Source organism: Cyprinodon tularosa, unplaced genomic scaffold (genome assembly GCF_016077235.1).
Source record: "Cyprinodon tularosa strain WSP-4 unplaced genomic scaffold, ASM1607723v1 ctg119, whole genome shotgun sequence".
NCBI lineage: Eukaryota > Metazoa > Chordata > Actinopteri > Cyprinodontiformes > Cyprinodontidae > Cyprinodon > Cyprinodon tularosa.
In genome coordinates, this window is record NW_024037992.1 from 502,300 (window position 1) to 519,404 (window position 17,105).

Genomic DNA, 17,105 nt, shown 5'->3' on the forward strand with positions numbered 1-17,105 from the left:
TTCCACATCTCAAATATGCATTTGTCAAATTTTGATTGCATTTTGATTTAGCCAGCTTCATAAGAGAATACACAGGGAAGGCATCAATTCAGGGAACTTCCTGGATTTATTTAAAAGGGAGTCTCTTAAATAGATGAAAGATTTACTCTGCTGTATTTAAAATTTCAAGGCAGTTATTCTAAACTCTAATGATAATAATTTGATTTCTACCCAGGTGCTTTATCTCCCCTTGTCTATGTACACTAATCCCCCTTCTGATGTGAGTCCTGCCCCCCTACCAAACTGTGTGCCATCCTCTCCATCCTGAACCGCTCTGTCCGGCGACCCGCTCAGCCTTGCGTGCCATCGGCCTCTCTACAATGTGTGATAACGGCGACTCAGAGGACAAACCCCCTGCCCCCCCCGGTCCGCATCAGCAGCACCATCTTCGGCACGGGCGCCGGCAAAGACTCGTTTTCTGCCAACCACAGCTCCAAACCGCTGCCCTCCGTGCCTGAAGAAAGGAAACAACGGAAAGGGATCATCTCAATCTTCTCAGGGGCTGAAAAAGGTGAAGAGTTGGAAGCTTTATACAAGTGATTTAGAGTCATTAATGCTTTAAAAGTATGATTAATTTCACTAAAGTTTGGGTTTCTCTCATGTAGGTAGGAAAAAGGATAGAGACAAGGAGCGACCAGAGATCTCACCGCCTTCTGACTTTGAACACACCATACATGTCGGGTTCGACGCTGTTACAGGAGAGTTCACGGTGAGTATGCACCAGCTGGGTGGTTCTTATTGTAACTGGTGAACCAAACACGGCATGTAAAGCTTCTTTCCTGTCTTGTCTGGTGCTTAGGGGATGCCGGAGCAATGGGCTCGACTGCTACAAACCTCAAACATCACCAAGTCAGAGCAGAAGAAAAACCCACAGGCTGTGCTGGACGCCCTGAAGTTTTACGACTCTACGGGCAACGGTCGCCAGAAGTACCTCAGCTTCTCGTCCTCCGGTGAGAAAGATCCTTTATCTATGAAGCTCCAGGTCACAGCTAACATTATTTCAGGGCTTTTTATAAAACAAAGAGCTCAGCGTCCTCCATGAAGTTAAGAGGAATCATATTTGATCTAAATTAAGTTTCAATCTAAATTAATCAAACCATGTTTTCACTTTCTGATCCAATTATTCACAGTCCTGGTTAAAATAGAGCAGCTTCTAAAATACCAGTTTGAAGATGATTTACCAAAACACTGCAGTGCTGAGCCAGGAGTACTTTCTAGTAGGGATGGAACTAGGGATGCACGATATAATCGGCCCCCTATCGGTATCGGCCTTAAAACTCAATATCGGACATCGGCCACCCCACCGATATTTAACCCGATATTTGATCAGCTTCTGAGTTTCTAAAGTCTAAAAAAAAAAAAAAAAAAAATACTACTTCTTCTTCTTCCTCTAAAACTTCTTTTTTACAGACTTAAAAACTTCTAAAGACGAGGGAAAAAATATTGATCCATTAAAATATCCCAATATCTTCATATGCTGATATATTGCCATTTAAAAACACCATATCAATCTCTTTTACTAATGAAATATTGCTATATGTCATCGTTATGCTACGAAATCCCCCGAAAATTCACCAAATGTTGCCATATTTTTATATGTTGATATATTGACGCGGTATCGATCTATTTTACTAACAAAATCTCACAAGAATTTGCAAAATATCATGAGAGTTTGTAACAGAACGATGAAATTTCACCAGATTTTGAAAGTAAAGTAGATCGATACCGCGTTTTTAAAAATCTATTTGATATCAGCATATGAAAATATATTTGAGTATATTATTTTTCAAAGTGTCAGAAATGGATAACAAAACTGCTATTTTCAATGACTACTTATTTTTGTCCAGCTTTAACATCTGTATCGATATCGGTTATCGGCTACATGAGTTTTAAAATATCGGCATATCGGATATCGGCCAAAATCCCAATATCGTGCATCCCTAAATGGAATGGTTCATAAAAACCGTCAGAACCGTTCGGTACTGCGACCAAAGCCAACCACCAGTAGTAAACAAGAAGAAGAAGCGAAGCAGCGTAGCCGGGTGTAGCAGAAAAAAATCAGTTGTTGTGGAGAATTGTGTGGGTATGGCGAGTGGGAAAGAACAAGAGTTGGAAGTAGGGTGGCCAGATGTCCGGCTTTAGGGCGGACAGTCCGGATTTTCATTGCGCTGTCCGGCGTCCGGCGCCACATCCAGCCGGACGTGTATTTGTCCTCCTTTACCCCCAGATTCTACACACTCCGTCAGCGCTCCGCTCTGCTCACGTACGTGATGCGGAGTACTTGTCTGTCATGTAAATTAATGAGAGCTGTTCCACATCCTCCGCTACTCCTCTGCACGTCTCCGTCCCTCACCGTCAAAATACTGAACTGAGCTCTTTTTTGGCTCCGCTCCGGTCCGTCCAGATCAAAACCTGCAATTGCAATCGCACCAAACAGGAAAAAGAATGTAGAGAGGACCCGGTTTTTCAAATTAAATTTCAGTAAAAACAGATTGGTAACTAGAAATTAGAGCATAATTCGTATATAATCCAAAAACTAAGAGCAATTAATTAAATCATTGGATGCAGACTATTGGTGCTTCAACAGACCAGGAAGAAGTTGTGAGATTCTAGAGCGAATCTCACAACTTTAAAAGAAAATTCTTATTGCAGGAATGGATGAAGAGACGATGAGTTTGGAAGCAGAGAACAAATAGTTCATACAAACTATGGATGATCCTAGTTATCCCTGTTACAAAAATCCACAGAAAGAAAATATCTGGGCAGAAACTGAACATCTGCTGGATGATGATGGGGATTTTTTTTAAATATGTCATATTAAATTAAACGTTCACAGGGTTTATACAGGAATGAGGAACTCTAATTTAATGCTCTTTTAATGCTATTAGAAATAATTTTAATGCCAACAACAAGTATCATGTACATAAGTTATTAGTTTACATGAACTAAGGAGCTGTAAGCACAGTTCCATGACTCAAGTATGTGTATATATCTATCTATATAGATAGATAGATAGATAGATAGATAGATAGATAGATAGATAGATAGATAGATAGATAGATAGATAGATAGATAGATAGATAGATAGATAGATAGATAGATAGATAGATAGATAACACGGTGAAATCATCTTTACTCTCGACAGGCTGCAGCCATGTCACCAATTCCTCTTTTCCAGCCACTTTTTGAAATTTGCATTGTCCTATTCTTTAGCTCTTTCTCCACCTCAAGCTTCTTTTCCAAACAACTGCTTTATGATCAATTGCAGCAGTTCTGTGCAAATTAATCGTGTCAAAAAATGGTCACTTTTTAAACACCACAATGTATTAAATAAATACAAATGCTTGGAACCAATTCTTTTTTAACATCTCTTTTATATTTTTCTTCTATTCAGCTACACAAGCATCATCTTTAAACTACTAAGAATTGTACTATAAATGTGACTTTACCTGAATCTTATGTACACCTTAGTAATTTATCGATATGCCGCACAGTGTCCTCCTTTTTGGTGATATAGAAATGGCCACCCTACCAACATGTCAGGCTAACAATCAACATATACCGAACCGAACCAAAAACCGTGACCACGAAACTGTGAACCGAACCGTGGATTTTGTGAACCGTCCCACCCCTAATTTCTATGGCCAAAAAAAAGAATAAAAACACAAAGTAGTGTTTTTACGAGGATTCATGCAGGCATTTGTGGGATCACAAATTATAATAACTGCGTTGCATTCTTAACAACATCCCAAAAGGAAAGTTCTGTAATTAATGAAATACATTTTGTTTACAGAAAAAGAGGCATTCCCTCCAGGACCTCAGTCTGTAAGTCATACAGGCTCTTTAACGCCACTCTCAATCTAAATTGTGTCTCTGTTGTGATTGGGTGATTTTGTTTAATTTTGATTTAGCCTATCAAAAAAAGCACCGAACCTTCATCTCCAAACATCAGAGACATTGATGACGATGATGATGATAATACTCCCCCTCCTATTGTGGCTCCAAGGCCAGAACACACTAAGAGCGTAAGTCAGATAAAACCCAAATAACCTCTTTCATCTGTTGAACTCTCCTGGATTTCATCCTGGATCCCGTCATGTTTTCCAGGTGTATACCCGCTCTGTTATTGACCCCATTCCCGCTCCAAGCACGTGTCCGGACGGGGACGCTGCCTCCAAGACCGGAGATAAACAGAAACGGAAAAGGATGACCGACGAGGAGATCATGGACAAACTGAGTGAGTTAATACCAAAGGCTGATCCTACTTCATTCAGTCGTTTTCTCACAAATATTTTCTTTTCTCACGATGTTGGCGTTCTGGTTTACAGGAACTATAGTCAGCATCGGAGATCCCAAGAAGAAGTACACAAGATATGAAAAGATTGGTCAGGGGTGAGTAACTGAAGAAGGAGGGGGATAACTTTATAATAACTATTTACCGTATTTTCACGACCATAAGGCGCACCGTACTAAAAGGCGCAGTCTCAGTTATGTGTCCCATTTCTGTATTTAACACACACATAAGGCGCACCGGACTATAGGGCGCGTTTTTTATATACAGGTACATGTCCTCTACTACCTTTAAATACCTCTACTGCGTATTTAAAAATACAGCGGGGGCAAAACTGAGTATGACTGTGCTTTATTCATGTATTTATTAAAAAGTATTAATCAAACCTGGCAGCTGGCCGTGAGACAGACACATGGCAGATGACACAGCGCTGTGATGACTCCTAAATTAACTTAAAATCCTGAAACCTGCCGACGGAATATGTTCGCTTTTATTACCGGTATCCTGGTGCCTGCAGTTTAAATTATTTCGATGAAAAACACCTGCCAGCAGCCGCCGGTGAACCCGGAGGCTGCCCAGCCTAGAGGCTGCTGATGAAAGGATTTCTCCTGTCGGTGCACCGCTGGTATGTGGGGGTCTGAGCGGCTCCGACAGAAATAGATAATCTGGATGAACTGACTGCAATTATGAAGTTTTCAGGTGGACTTTCTCACTTAAAAACATATTAAAACTACTTTATTCCCACTGATCACAGCAAATATAGCTGCAAGATTTAGATTATTTAGATGAAAAACACCTGCCAGCCGCCGCGGTGAACCCGGAGGCTGCCCAGCCTAGAGGCTGCTGATGAAAGGATTTCTCCTGTCGGTGCACCGCTGGTATGTGGGGGTCTGAGCGGCTCCGACAGAAATAGATAATCTGGATGAACTGACTGCAATTATGAAGTTTTCAGGTGGACTTTCTCACTTAAAAACATATTAAAACTACTTTATTCCCACTGATCACAGCAAATATAGCTGCAAGATTTAGATTATTTAGATGAAAAACACCTGCCAGCCGCCGCGGTGAAGAGGAGGAGACCCGCCCAGAGGCTGCTGTTGAATTAAGTTTTCAGGTAGAAAAATAGAGCGGGAGCAAAACTGAGTATGTTTGTGCTTTATTCATGTATTTATTACAAAGTATTAATCAAACCCATCAAAGTCATCATCCTCTGTTTCTGAATTAAACAGCTGCGCGAAATCAGACATGCCAGTTTCCCCTTCTTCGCTGTCAGAGTCACTTTCCGTGCAGCGCGGCTCCTCAGAAATAATGCCGGCTTTTGCGAAAGCTGGAACAACAGAGCCAGCAGACACGTTAGTCCAAGCATCAACAATCCATCCGCAAACGGTGGCGTAACTTGCCCGGCGCTGCCTTCCATTTATGCTGAAACTGTGGTCTCCGTCTGTCATCCATCGCTCCCACGCCGCTCGCAGCCTTACTTTGAACGGCCGCTTCACACCGATGTCGAGCGGTTGAAGTTCCTTTGTCAGACCCCCCGGGATAACGGCGAGAACAGCGTTCAGCAAAAGGTCCCGCAGCGCGTTTTGAGCAGCTGAAGCATTTAAGCATCTCACGCACCGCAAACGCGCTGCTGCTCGAGATTGAAAAATTTAACTTTTGCTTCTCGACGCGCCGCGTCAACCAATCAGAGAAGCTGATCTGGGAGCTGACAGAGAGACGGACACAGCACTGATGACACAGAGCACTGTGATCGCTCCTCTGAAACAGTTTATTAACGCCTAAATTAACTTAAAATGCAGAAATCTGCCGGCAGAATATGTTGGCTTTTATTATCCTGCTGCCTGCAGTTTGGATTATTTAGATGAAAAACACCTACCAGCCGCCGCGGAGAACTGCGAGGAGTCGACCCGGCCTGAGGCTGCTGTTGAATTAAGTTTTCAGGTGGATTTTCCCATTTAAAAAACATATTAGAACTACTTTATTCCCGCTGATCACAGCAAATATAGCTGCAAGGCAAAGAAAGGATAGGATAGCGCCGCCCAACGCGCGTCAGACCCACTTTTGCACCGCGCAGGCAGAGCAGCAAAGCTGCTTCAGCTGCGTGTCAGAACTAACTGGTACAATCTAAACTGCAGGCACCAGGATAATCAAAGCGAACATATTCTGTCGGCAGGTTTCAGGATTTTAAGTTAATTTAGGCGTCAATAAACTGTTTCAGAGGAGTGATCACAGCGCTCTGTTTCATCAGCGATGTGTCTGTCTCACGGCCAGCTCCCTGGTTTGATTAATACTTTGTAATAAATACATGAATAAAGCACAATCATACTCAGTTTTGCTCCATCTCTATTTTTAAATACGTAGTAGAGGTATTTAAAGGTAGTAGAGGACATGTACCGGTATATAAAAAACGCGCCCTATAGTCCGGTGCGCCTTATGTGTGTGTTAAATACAGAAATGGGACACATAACTGAGACTGCGCCTTTTAGTACGGTGCGCCTTATGGTCGTGAAAATACGGTACAATAAATCAAACCTGCCCAAATGTGCAAAGTCTAATCGTTTAAAACAGGAAAAGTTAAATTAGTGTGGCTTCCTAAAGCCCGCCAACTTGAATGAACAGAAAAAAAATGTTATGTAGAATTGGGGGTCAAAGTTCATCATCAACACATAAAGACTGGAAAAACGTCACTTTCTTTATCGACTGTTTGCTTTCAAACGAGGTTCCAGCTGCTTCAAAATCAAACTGTTACATTTTCAAACAGTTTTTCATTATAGCTTTGATTTTTAAAAATATTTCACACCCTGTAGTTCCTTTTATTTCTGTTTGAGTGAAAGAAAAGATAATTTCCTGAAGTCTAAAGTGGTCATTTTCATCCTTTTTACAGGGCATCAGGAACAGTATTCACTGCTATTGATGTTGCAACAGGACAGGAGGTAATGCAGGAGGAGAGATATGCAATGTGTAACTTTTTCTTTTTTATGTAACAGATGCAAAGTAAGTAGCTAAAATGTTTAAGATGATCTTTTAAACCCGCCTTGCAATGACAGCTCATCTTTTATGCTGCAGAAAGCTAATGAATCTGTGTTACAAATGTTCTTTTTCAGCGTGAACCTTTTATATTAAAGCTCTGGTGATTTATTCTGACAGGTGGCCATAAAACAGATCAACCTACAGAAACAACCCAAAAAGGAGCTCATCATCAATGAGATTGTGGTGATGAAGGAGCTAAAGAATCCCAATATCGTCAACTTTTTAGACAGGTGGGAATAAAATGATTCCTGCTGTGTTTGGTTGATTGTTTGTTTTGTCCAGATTGTAAAAGCTTTCTGTTCTATTTTCAGTTTCCTGATGGGGGAGGAGCTGTTTGTGGTGATGGAGTATCTGGCGGGGGGCTCGCTGACAGATGTGGTCACAGAAACATGCATGGATGAAGCTCAAATAGCTGCAGTCTGCAGAGAGGTGCTTTACTTAAAAAAAACATTTTCACACCTTTAATGAATTCTGACTAATTCAGTTCAAGAAATCAAAGTTGTAGAGAAATCATATTTAAATGTCAAATCTTTCTGGCTTAAACATGTTTAAGTGTTCTACATCAGCCTGAACACCTAAATTCGGCCAATCATATATCAACGGTCATCTGTCAATCAAATGTTTTCGGTCATAGCATCTTGATTCATGTGTCGCAGCTAATATACGCAACGGTTGAAACCAGAATCCTTTCCTTTCCCATTGAGTTGCGTCCCAGTGTTCACGGGGATGGACGTCTGTGTCTTCGGCAGGCGTAGAGCTAACAGAACTGGCAGCGTTGCGAGGCAAGGGCTCAAACATGTACGGCTGGAAGCCTTCTACACCAAACCAAGCTTCTGCCGCCCTGGCGTCCTCTTCCACAACATCTTCGTCCCCGCTTTCCTCCTCTAAATAAAAAATGGATGACGGAGGAGACTCATCCACGACCTCCGACACTAAACTCTCCTCCTCTTGCATGTTTCCTCTGTCCATAGCGTTCCTTGACAGCGTCGTTTCTAAGTCACCAATTTAGTGCTACTTGGTCCCAATGGAATTTCCCATTGGGAACCTGCTAGCACTAAGTTGCTAACTGGTTAGCAAGATGCTTCCGACAAACCAGCCCCATGATATCCGACCAATCACATTCACTTTATTCACTCGTGTAAAGTCGGGCACCCCTCGGGAGAATTCGGAAATGCGACGGTTGGAGCAGCCGCTTCCCTACGACTTTAAACTGAGAAAGAAGGTGGAGCCCCGCTGTGAGTCCTGATGTTTTTTCTCTCCTCTTCCATCTTGTCTCCAGTGTTTACAAGCTTTGGAGTTCCTCCACGCAAACCAAGTCATTCACAGAGATATTAAAAGTGACAACGTCCTGCTTGGGATGGATGGTTCCGTGAAGCTCAGTAAGTTCTCTCCTGCTAAAAGCTTTAGAATCAACTTTTTTAAATCTATTTTCTTTAATTAAAAGAAATGTCTTGTTTCTGCTACAGCCGATTTTGGCTTTTGCGCCCAGATCACTCCTGAGCAGAGCAAACGCAGCACCATGGTAGGTACGCCCTACTGGATGGCCCCTGAAGTGGTGACCAGAAAGGCTTACGGGCCCAAAGTGGACATCTGGTCTCTGGGTATCATGGCCATTGAGATGGTTGAAGGAGAGCCTCCCTACCTGAATGAGAACCCACTACGAGTGAGTGCTTTACCTCCAGATTTTATTTTTTAAATCTAAAGATCTGGAGCCTTCTGACTTAAATGAAGCAGAATTTCAAATCATGAACTTCTACTGTCATCCGTCTCTGTTTTATATTTCTGTTGTAACCATAAAACCTGAGAGGAAAGAAGAGATTTAGTTCAACTTATTCGTTTAGAATAATTATCTTTGTGACTTTTATTACTTCGATGGCACATATATTTTTCCAAATAAGAAATCAGAAACCTATGGCATGTTTTCAGCCCCCAGAATCATTAATTTAAAAAACTTCTTTAACTGCAGTGATAGTTTTTGAAGGTAAAATTGTTTAGGCTCAGTCAGATTGGATGGTCAGCATCTGTAAACAGCAGCTTCTAATCTCAGTTCCTAATTGAATTATGGTTGGGCTATTTTATGATGTTTTAGGTGCTTTATTGATTGACTTTATTGATCTCACAGTGGAGAGATGTGCTAATGCTTACAGACATCACATTTAAACATAAGCTTAGGTGGTGAGAGCAGAGAAATGTTTGTTTCTAACTTGGACCAATCAGAGCAGAGTTCCTTCATCCCTGCATGGCTCATTAAACTGCACATTTAATGGCTGACCAGCTGCTGGTTGATCTGGCAACATTTCCTGGCCTGAGCTGAGGATTTCATGGACGTCTTGTTCCCAGCTTGGAATATCGTTTTATAACCAAACTCTGCTTTAAACCCAGTTTTTTCTAATGTCCTCCAACAAACACCTGATGCCTTCAGACTACAGCTGGATTTATGCTGAAATCAAATAACGCACGTTTTTTTTTGCACTAATTGGGTTTCTTGTGAGGACAAAATGAACAAATATATGAGAATAAGTTAATTAGCATTATTAAGAAACGTAGAATGGAGCATAACAAGATATTAAATGAACTTTGAATGTTTTAAATATTATTTTCAGAAATAAATCAGCTAACGTATCTGGATTATTTTACAAAAAATCATTTTCTGTGAAATGAGGAGGAGTAGCGGCCTAGTGGTTAGGGCATCGAGGTTCTGAGTTTGATTCCCACTGCCTCCACTCTGGGTCCCTGAGCAAGACCCTTAACCCCACACTGCTCCCTGGGCGCCGCACAATGGCAGCCCGCTGTTCCCAATGGGGAGGGGTTAAATGCAGGGAGGGAATTTTGTTCCTCTGTACTTGTGACAGTGTAAAGGCATTAAAGTTTAATTCTAATTTTAAATAAATATATTACGGCTATTGAAAATAGGAATGTGGTGGTTGAAAGATTTAATCATTTGTAAACGTGGGTCTAAGTCTGGCGAAGGAAATAAAAAATGCATCATCAGCATAGAATAGAATAGGTGAGATCTGTGGACCTAAAACTGTTAATTCAATATTTCTAAAGTCGGTAGAAGAAAAACGGATTATTGAAACAGTTAAATGTAAAAATGAACTTTGATATAACTTTAGAAGAGAAGGTTAATTTATGGAATCATGTCTCCTTTAACACGTCTATTTAATCTATCATTCGGAACAGGTACATTTAGTTTTATTTAGTTATTCCTTTACAAAAAACAGAATGTATTCATGATTTTACTAATTAACGGCTTCTTTAAAGGCGTTTCTTTACTTTCACAATGTTATAAGATCATGGAAAAACTGTTTGTGAAAAGTCTTTAGGACTTTAATGAAAAAAAGCAATAATTTCATGGAAAAATCAAAACTCATGAAACTTATGGAATTTTAAATGACTTTGGTAATGTTTAAATCTAAAAACAATTTAATTCCAAAGAATATTCAAAATATCTGTCCTAGGAATGATTTTATGGAATGCTTTAGATGATTAAATTAAGAAAAGTACAGATATTGCACTGTTCAAGAGAAAATATGAGAAATATATAAATAATGTGTATAAATATGAATGTGAGAAAATGTTCTGCTAATTTCTTTCACATTAAGCTCTGATCTAGAGAGGACGGTAATCTGTATTAGCTTGTATTTTTATATATCTTAATATTGTGGCCATACAGGCATATTTCTGTGCACATCTACACCTATGCATGTCAGATTTTAACTTTTTTAAATTAAAAACTTGTATAATGATACAGCGACAGGATTGGATCAACTATTGAATCTTCCTGCTTCCTTTTGAACTAAAAATAATTTACTTCCAAAAGAATATTCAAAATAGCTGTCCTGGGAATGATTTTATGGATTTTTTTTTTTTTTTGGGATGTTTTATGTTGTTATTAATGGTGTTTATTTTTGTAAGTGCCGTATAAATTCTATTCAGTTTATTTCTATAGCTCCAATTCACATCATGTCATCTCAGGTCACTTTCCAGTTCACCAGATCATCCAGTCAGATTGATTCAAAGTTTTCTATCTAAGGAAAACCAGCTGATTGCATCGACTCATTGACTCTTCAGCAATCCCTCACACTAAGCATGCTTGTAGCGACAGTGGAGAGGAAAAATTCCCTTTGAACAGGAAGAAACCTCCAGCAGAACCAGGCTCAGTGTGAGCGGCCATCGGCTGAGGCCCACTGGGGTTCAAGGAGACAGTATATGTGAACATATCATAAAGAATCCGTGTATGGTTTGTTCTTTGTTTTTTTCATTTAAAAACAAAAACGAAAAAACAAAACAAGCATGTGGTTTTTTGTTTTTCCGTTTTTAAAACGAAATTAGAAAAACGGCATTTGCAAAAATGAAAAAAGGGTACGTTTTGGGATTTTTTTTAACTGCAATGGTTAAACCAAAGGCAATCTTGTGTTTTATTGTTAATTCAACGGACCTTATGGCAGAACCGGAAATGAAGACCTGAACTCCCAACACATAACTTTTTTAGTTACCAGTAGGTGGCGGTAATGTACGCCTTCAATTTCTTGCCAACTGCCATTACAATCCACAAGAAGAACTTTTTCAGTTAGCACTACCAAAATGGAAACGTTTGTGTTATTTAGAGGGAATTGGCGGCTTCATGGCAGCTCAAAGCATCACTGATTTCAGAGTGTTTTTCCTCTCTCAAAAAGTTCGATAATCAATGCAGAAAACGATTCAAGCCATTGCCTTTTGTTTAGAAATGTTTTGTTTTGATGCCGTCTTCATCCGCTGTAAATGATTTTTCTTTGGCGACTTACTTCATTTCCGGTACCGCTACATATTAAAACAACAACCGTATTTTATTTTCATGTTGATGGCGAAACAAAACTCAAACTCTGTTGAGTTTAATCCGATTTTTCATTTTTTTCAATTTAGGTTTTAAAAACGGAAAAACAGAAAAACCACATGCTTGTTTTGTTTTTTCGTTTTTGTTTTGAAACGAAAAACCAAAGAACGAACCATACACGGATTATAAATTTGTAACCATGAATAGTTTTTCTTCTACTTCACACCTCTGAGCTCCTTTTTTTTGTTTTTGTGCAGAATACCATAAAATATTCCACTGAAATGAGTAGCTGCAGCGAAAGCTAAAAAAGGTTTAATACGACGTAAATCAGACGTTTCTTCTTATTTCTAACCCTTCGACAGGCGTTATACCTGATCGCCACAAATGGCACTCCAGAGCTCCAGAATCCAGAGAAACTGTCTCCAGTTTTCAGAGACTTCCTGAACCGCTGCCTGGAAATGGATGTAGAGAAAAGAGGCGGAGGCAAAGAGCTCCTACAGGTAATAACCCCCCCCCCATGTTAATCATGCTGGATTTGTTCCTCCAACGCCTGAACTTTTCATTCTGTGTCCCGCTGCTCAGCATCCGTTCCTGAAGCTGGCAAAGCCCCTCTCCAGTCTCACCCCTCTGATCCTGGCAGCCAAGGAGGCCATGAAGGGCAGTCGTTAACGGATGACCCCGCCCCCCCACCCTGCCTTACCATGCTGTGCACAGATATGTGCCAACCGTTTAGATTTCGTGCCAGACAATAGGCTAAGAGTGACTTGCCAGCGTTGATGCACCAGCCTTGTAAGCCCTGACGAACCTCACTGTGAAGACCAAAAAGCCCAGAGCACAACCCCCCCCCCCCCCACCCCCACCCCCGCTGTCAACACCAACTCTTCTTTTCTCTTTGACGTCAGAAGACGAGTCAAACTAAAGTGCTTAGTTCCAGCGTCAGGCGTAGTTCATTTTCTACATCAAAACTGGTGACAGGTTAGGACTAGGCTTGTATTTAACTTGGAATGAAGAAGATGCCTAGTTCCGTTTAGTCGTTTTTGGGTTTTTTTAATCAGCTGCCTTAAACAAATGCAAAACGTTGCCTAATGTATTGTTGATTGTGTCTGTGTCGTCTCCCTTCATTTTTACTACCTTTGTAATTTACATTTTCACTTTTGTCAGTATCGTAGTTATTTTGATACTTGAATTTCCTGTCCACCCCCCTCCCCCATTTGGTCCATACGGTTTCATTCAGCGGACGCTCTATTTTCTATAGTTGACCCTTGTTGGAACATTTCTCATTACGGTTTTATAGGAAACGTTTCGGTGCATTTTTCATCATGATCCCGGGCTGAGATCGGGATGTTTCGCTGTTTCCCCTGATGGATCTACTGTACCTGTTCTTCCCTCATATCTGTAGTGTCCTGATGCCAGAGGCGCACCTTACAGGCAATTAAAGCGTTAGATCGACAGGGTTTATACTGTATTCTCTGTTGCTATTAAAGTGAATATTGTATGTCAAACTCTGTCCTTTGTGTTCTTTTAAAGTGCACTTTTTTTCCTACAAAGATTGTTTATTTATTGTTTAGCTAGAAAACCAGTGACCATAACACACTAATCAGGAGCATAAGGCAGCAGAGCAGTTCTCTAACCGTTTTGTTTTAGTCTACACAACTAACAACTTTGTCAAAACACAAATAAACCCTTTGCTTTAATATGAATATGTTGTGAGCTTATTTCTGCCTAATATTTGAAGTGAATTAACTTGTTTACATCAAGCTGACCAGACGTTAGAATCAGCTCTAATAGCAGCTGTTTTTATTATAGAATCCATCCAGTTCAATCATGTAGTAAAAAAATATGACATATCTGGCAGAACAATAAAATATTCAATAAATTAAAGCTTAAGAAACATTTTCAGATCTTATTTCTGTACCCTATAAATTTAAAATCATGAGGCTGGTCTTTCGTTTGCTTGATTTCTTTGTAAATTTGGATTTGATTTAGTCGAGTAGCTCCACCTTTGCACCTTTTTTGGCAATTAATAAACTCTAAGAGGAAATAAAATCAATTTTAAATGTTAAATCTGTTCCCATTGTTTCCCATTAAGCGGTGGGCTTTCTTACTCCTTCATTTTAACATGGTTTAATCCAGTTTTTCCCAAACTTTGACCACCAGAAATAAAGAATGGTGACACCCAATATGCTTTGTCTGATATATTGTATCAAGTAATCATAATTATTTTTAAATATGTAGAATTTTCTTGAATGGTATTTAACTAACTCATTTGTTTAAACCTTTTTAAATTTCCATTTTACATTTAATCACGCAATTGTGCATTTCACATCAAGAAATATTTTATTTTATATTAAACTTTTGGTTAGATAATCAAATGTTACTTCTTAATATTATGTGGTACATTTATTTCATTGACCATTTTTATATTTCTATGCAATATCTATTTTGATCTTTATATATATAAATGTGTGTGTAATTTGTTCGTCAATATATCTAGGATCACAATCCCCCAACCATTTATGGCAGGCCGTTTTGACATTTATTCGAAGTGCTAAAATTAGATTCTTCCTGCACAAAACTAAATTCCTTTAAGTCAGAAATGTAAATATATATTGTAAATCCTAAATATGAAATGTTTATTTTAGACATCTGTAATGTTAGGAAGAAATCAACTTAAAACACCTGGATCACATATTCATTTTTTTTTTTCAAACTTTATTGAACAAAAAAAAAATAAATTTACATTTTCAAGTAGGAATCTCCACTTTTCATTCTTACAAAAAAAGAGAAAATAACAGTTATATACAGGAGATCAACATAACTTGTGCAAGGCAATGGAGATAAATAAATAAACAGGCATTTACATTACATTACATACATACAAAACCAATCTCCAAAAGTATAATTACATAAAAACATATGCAGGTTTTATGTTCAACAATTAAAAGAGACAGACTCATTCTGCAACGAGACAGTTACTTGCATCATGTTAATTTTAGCAGTTTGTCAAAGCACCAGAAATTGTGACATGTCACTACAAAGTTTTTGGATATTTGCCCATATTTGTCGGCTAACGGAGATAAAGATAAAAAGAAGATTTTGAGTTCATTTTTTAAACTTATTAATGAAGGTTTTTGATTTTTTTTTTCCATTTACATACATGTACATGTTATCTTCCCATTCCCATACAATATTGATCATGTCAGATATGTCCTTCGCAATGTCATTCTTGTATGTTAATATTTGATTTATATCAAAAGGTGTTATATTTTCTATTTTTTTTTACCCGGATTACATATTCAGTCAAAATGTAGTTATGAATACTGTGAGCAACAAGAGACAATCAAACATGTTATGGTACACTGTAAGATGCATGAAAGAAAATGGAGGGAACTGGTTCAAAATCTTAAAAAAGGAAAGAATACACTTTAATAGAAATCCTATGAAAGAACTGTTATTTAAATTTTTTCATTATCTTAGATTAATCAATGTAAATGTACGGAAGTGGATTAGGGCCACCAAAGAAATAAAAAAAGTTAACGGATTTTTAAATATTTTTTCAGTTTAATATGGGAAAAAAGTCAGAATTCTGACCTTTTTTCTCAGAATCCTGACTTTAGCCTTAGGCAGATTTTATTTTGTCATTTTGTACACCAATTGTGAACAAAAAGAAATTTTGTTAAGTACAGCTCTCTAGACTATTTCATTTGTTTAAAATGCAGGTAAGCAGCAGTGATTAAAAACATCGTGATGAAAAAAAATGATCTAATCTCAGAATTCTGACTTTAATCTCAGAATTGTGGATCTTGCTGTAGATGTGCACCATGAAGGCAGAGATGTGGAGCACTCAGCTTCACTGACAGAGATGTGAGTTGTTTAGGAGAAACAGGAACACATTGATGGAAAATGGTGGAATTAGGTGGAATAAGGTGTCCGAGGGCACATAAAAAGTAATGCTATTTTATTAATGGAAGAGCAGAAGGTGATTAAAACAAGAGAGCTAGTTTAGTTTCTAAAACAGACATGGCTACAGCTGGATGCTAACATGTTTGTTAGCTGACAGAATTCAGTCAGAACTCTGAGATTAGTGTCAGAATTCTGACTTTTTTTTCATATTGTAGTGAAATGAGATGTAAAAATCAGTTACCTTTTTTTTTTCCAGTGGCCCTAATCCTCTTCTGTACAAAGGGTCTGAATCTTATTTTGGTCTTGCTGATTTTGTTTTGTAGCAGCCCAACAAAAATCCACACTCCATTCCAGTTGGTGGTGGTAATGCACTATTTAATAGAGGTGGGTGGATCGATCCTAGGATGGATACTATCGACACCAACGCTGGTATTGATATTGAACAATATTCGTTTAACAAGATCGATACTTTTTATTCTTTCTTGCATGCACTAACTGCCCAAGATTCACCAGTCTCCCCGTCCAGCTGCCTGTCCTCAGACGCTGGAGCAGAAAAAGATGAAGAAGAGGGAACGAAGTGCCGTTTGGCTATACAGGTGCTGGTCATAAAATTAGAATATCATGAAAAAGTAGATTGATTTCAGTAATTCCATTTAAAAAGTGAAACTTGTATATTATATTCATACATTACATACAAACTCATATATTTCAGATGTTTATTTTGTTTAATTTTGACGATTACAAATGACAACAAATGAAAATCTCAAATTCATCATATCAGAAAATTAGAATATTGTGAAAAGGTTCAAAATTGATGGCCCCTGGTGCCACACTCTAATCAGCTAATTAACTCAAACCACCTGCAAAAGCCTTTAAATGGTCTTTCAGTCTAGTTCTATAGGCTACACAATCATGGGGAAGACTGCTGACTTGACAGTTGTCCAAAAGACGACCATCGACACCTTGCACAAGGAGGGCAAGACACAAAAGGTCATCGCTAAAGAGGCTGGCTGTTCACAGAGCTCA

The 17,105-nt window shown here is 38.9% G+C and overlaps 1 protein-coding gene across 1 annotated transcript; it reads left to right on the forward strand.

Annotated features, from left to right (window-relative positions):
- Positions 1–216: 216 nt before the first annotated feature.
- On the forward strand, positions 217–13,678 carry pak2b (p21 protein (Cdc42/Rac)-activated kinase 2b). The gene is given in 15 exon segments (XM_038268597.1): positions 217–398; positions 400–550; positions 645–748; positions 839–989; positions 3,833–3,864; positions 3,951–4,064; positions 4,147–4,276; positions 4,368–4,431; positions 7,215–7,263; positions 7,478–7,590; positions 7,672–7,789; positions 8,640–8,739; positions 8,827–9,023; positions 12,539–12,676; positions 12,759–13,678. Coding segments are annotated over 15 exon segments (1,587 nt in total). The 5' UTR covers positions 217–359; the 3' UTR covers positions 12,846–13,678.
- The last annotated feature ends 3,427 nt before the right edge of the window (positions 13,679–17,105 follow it).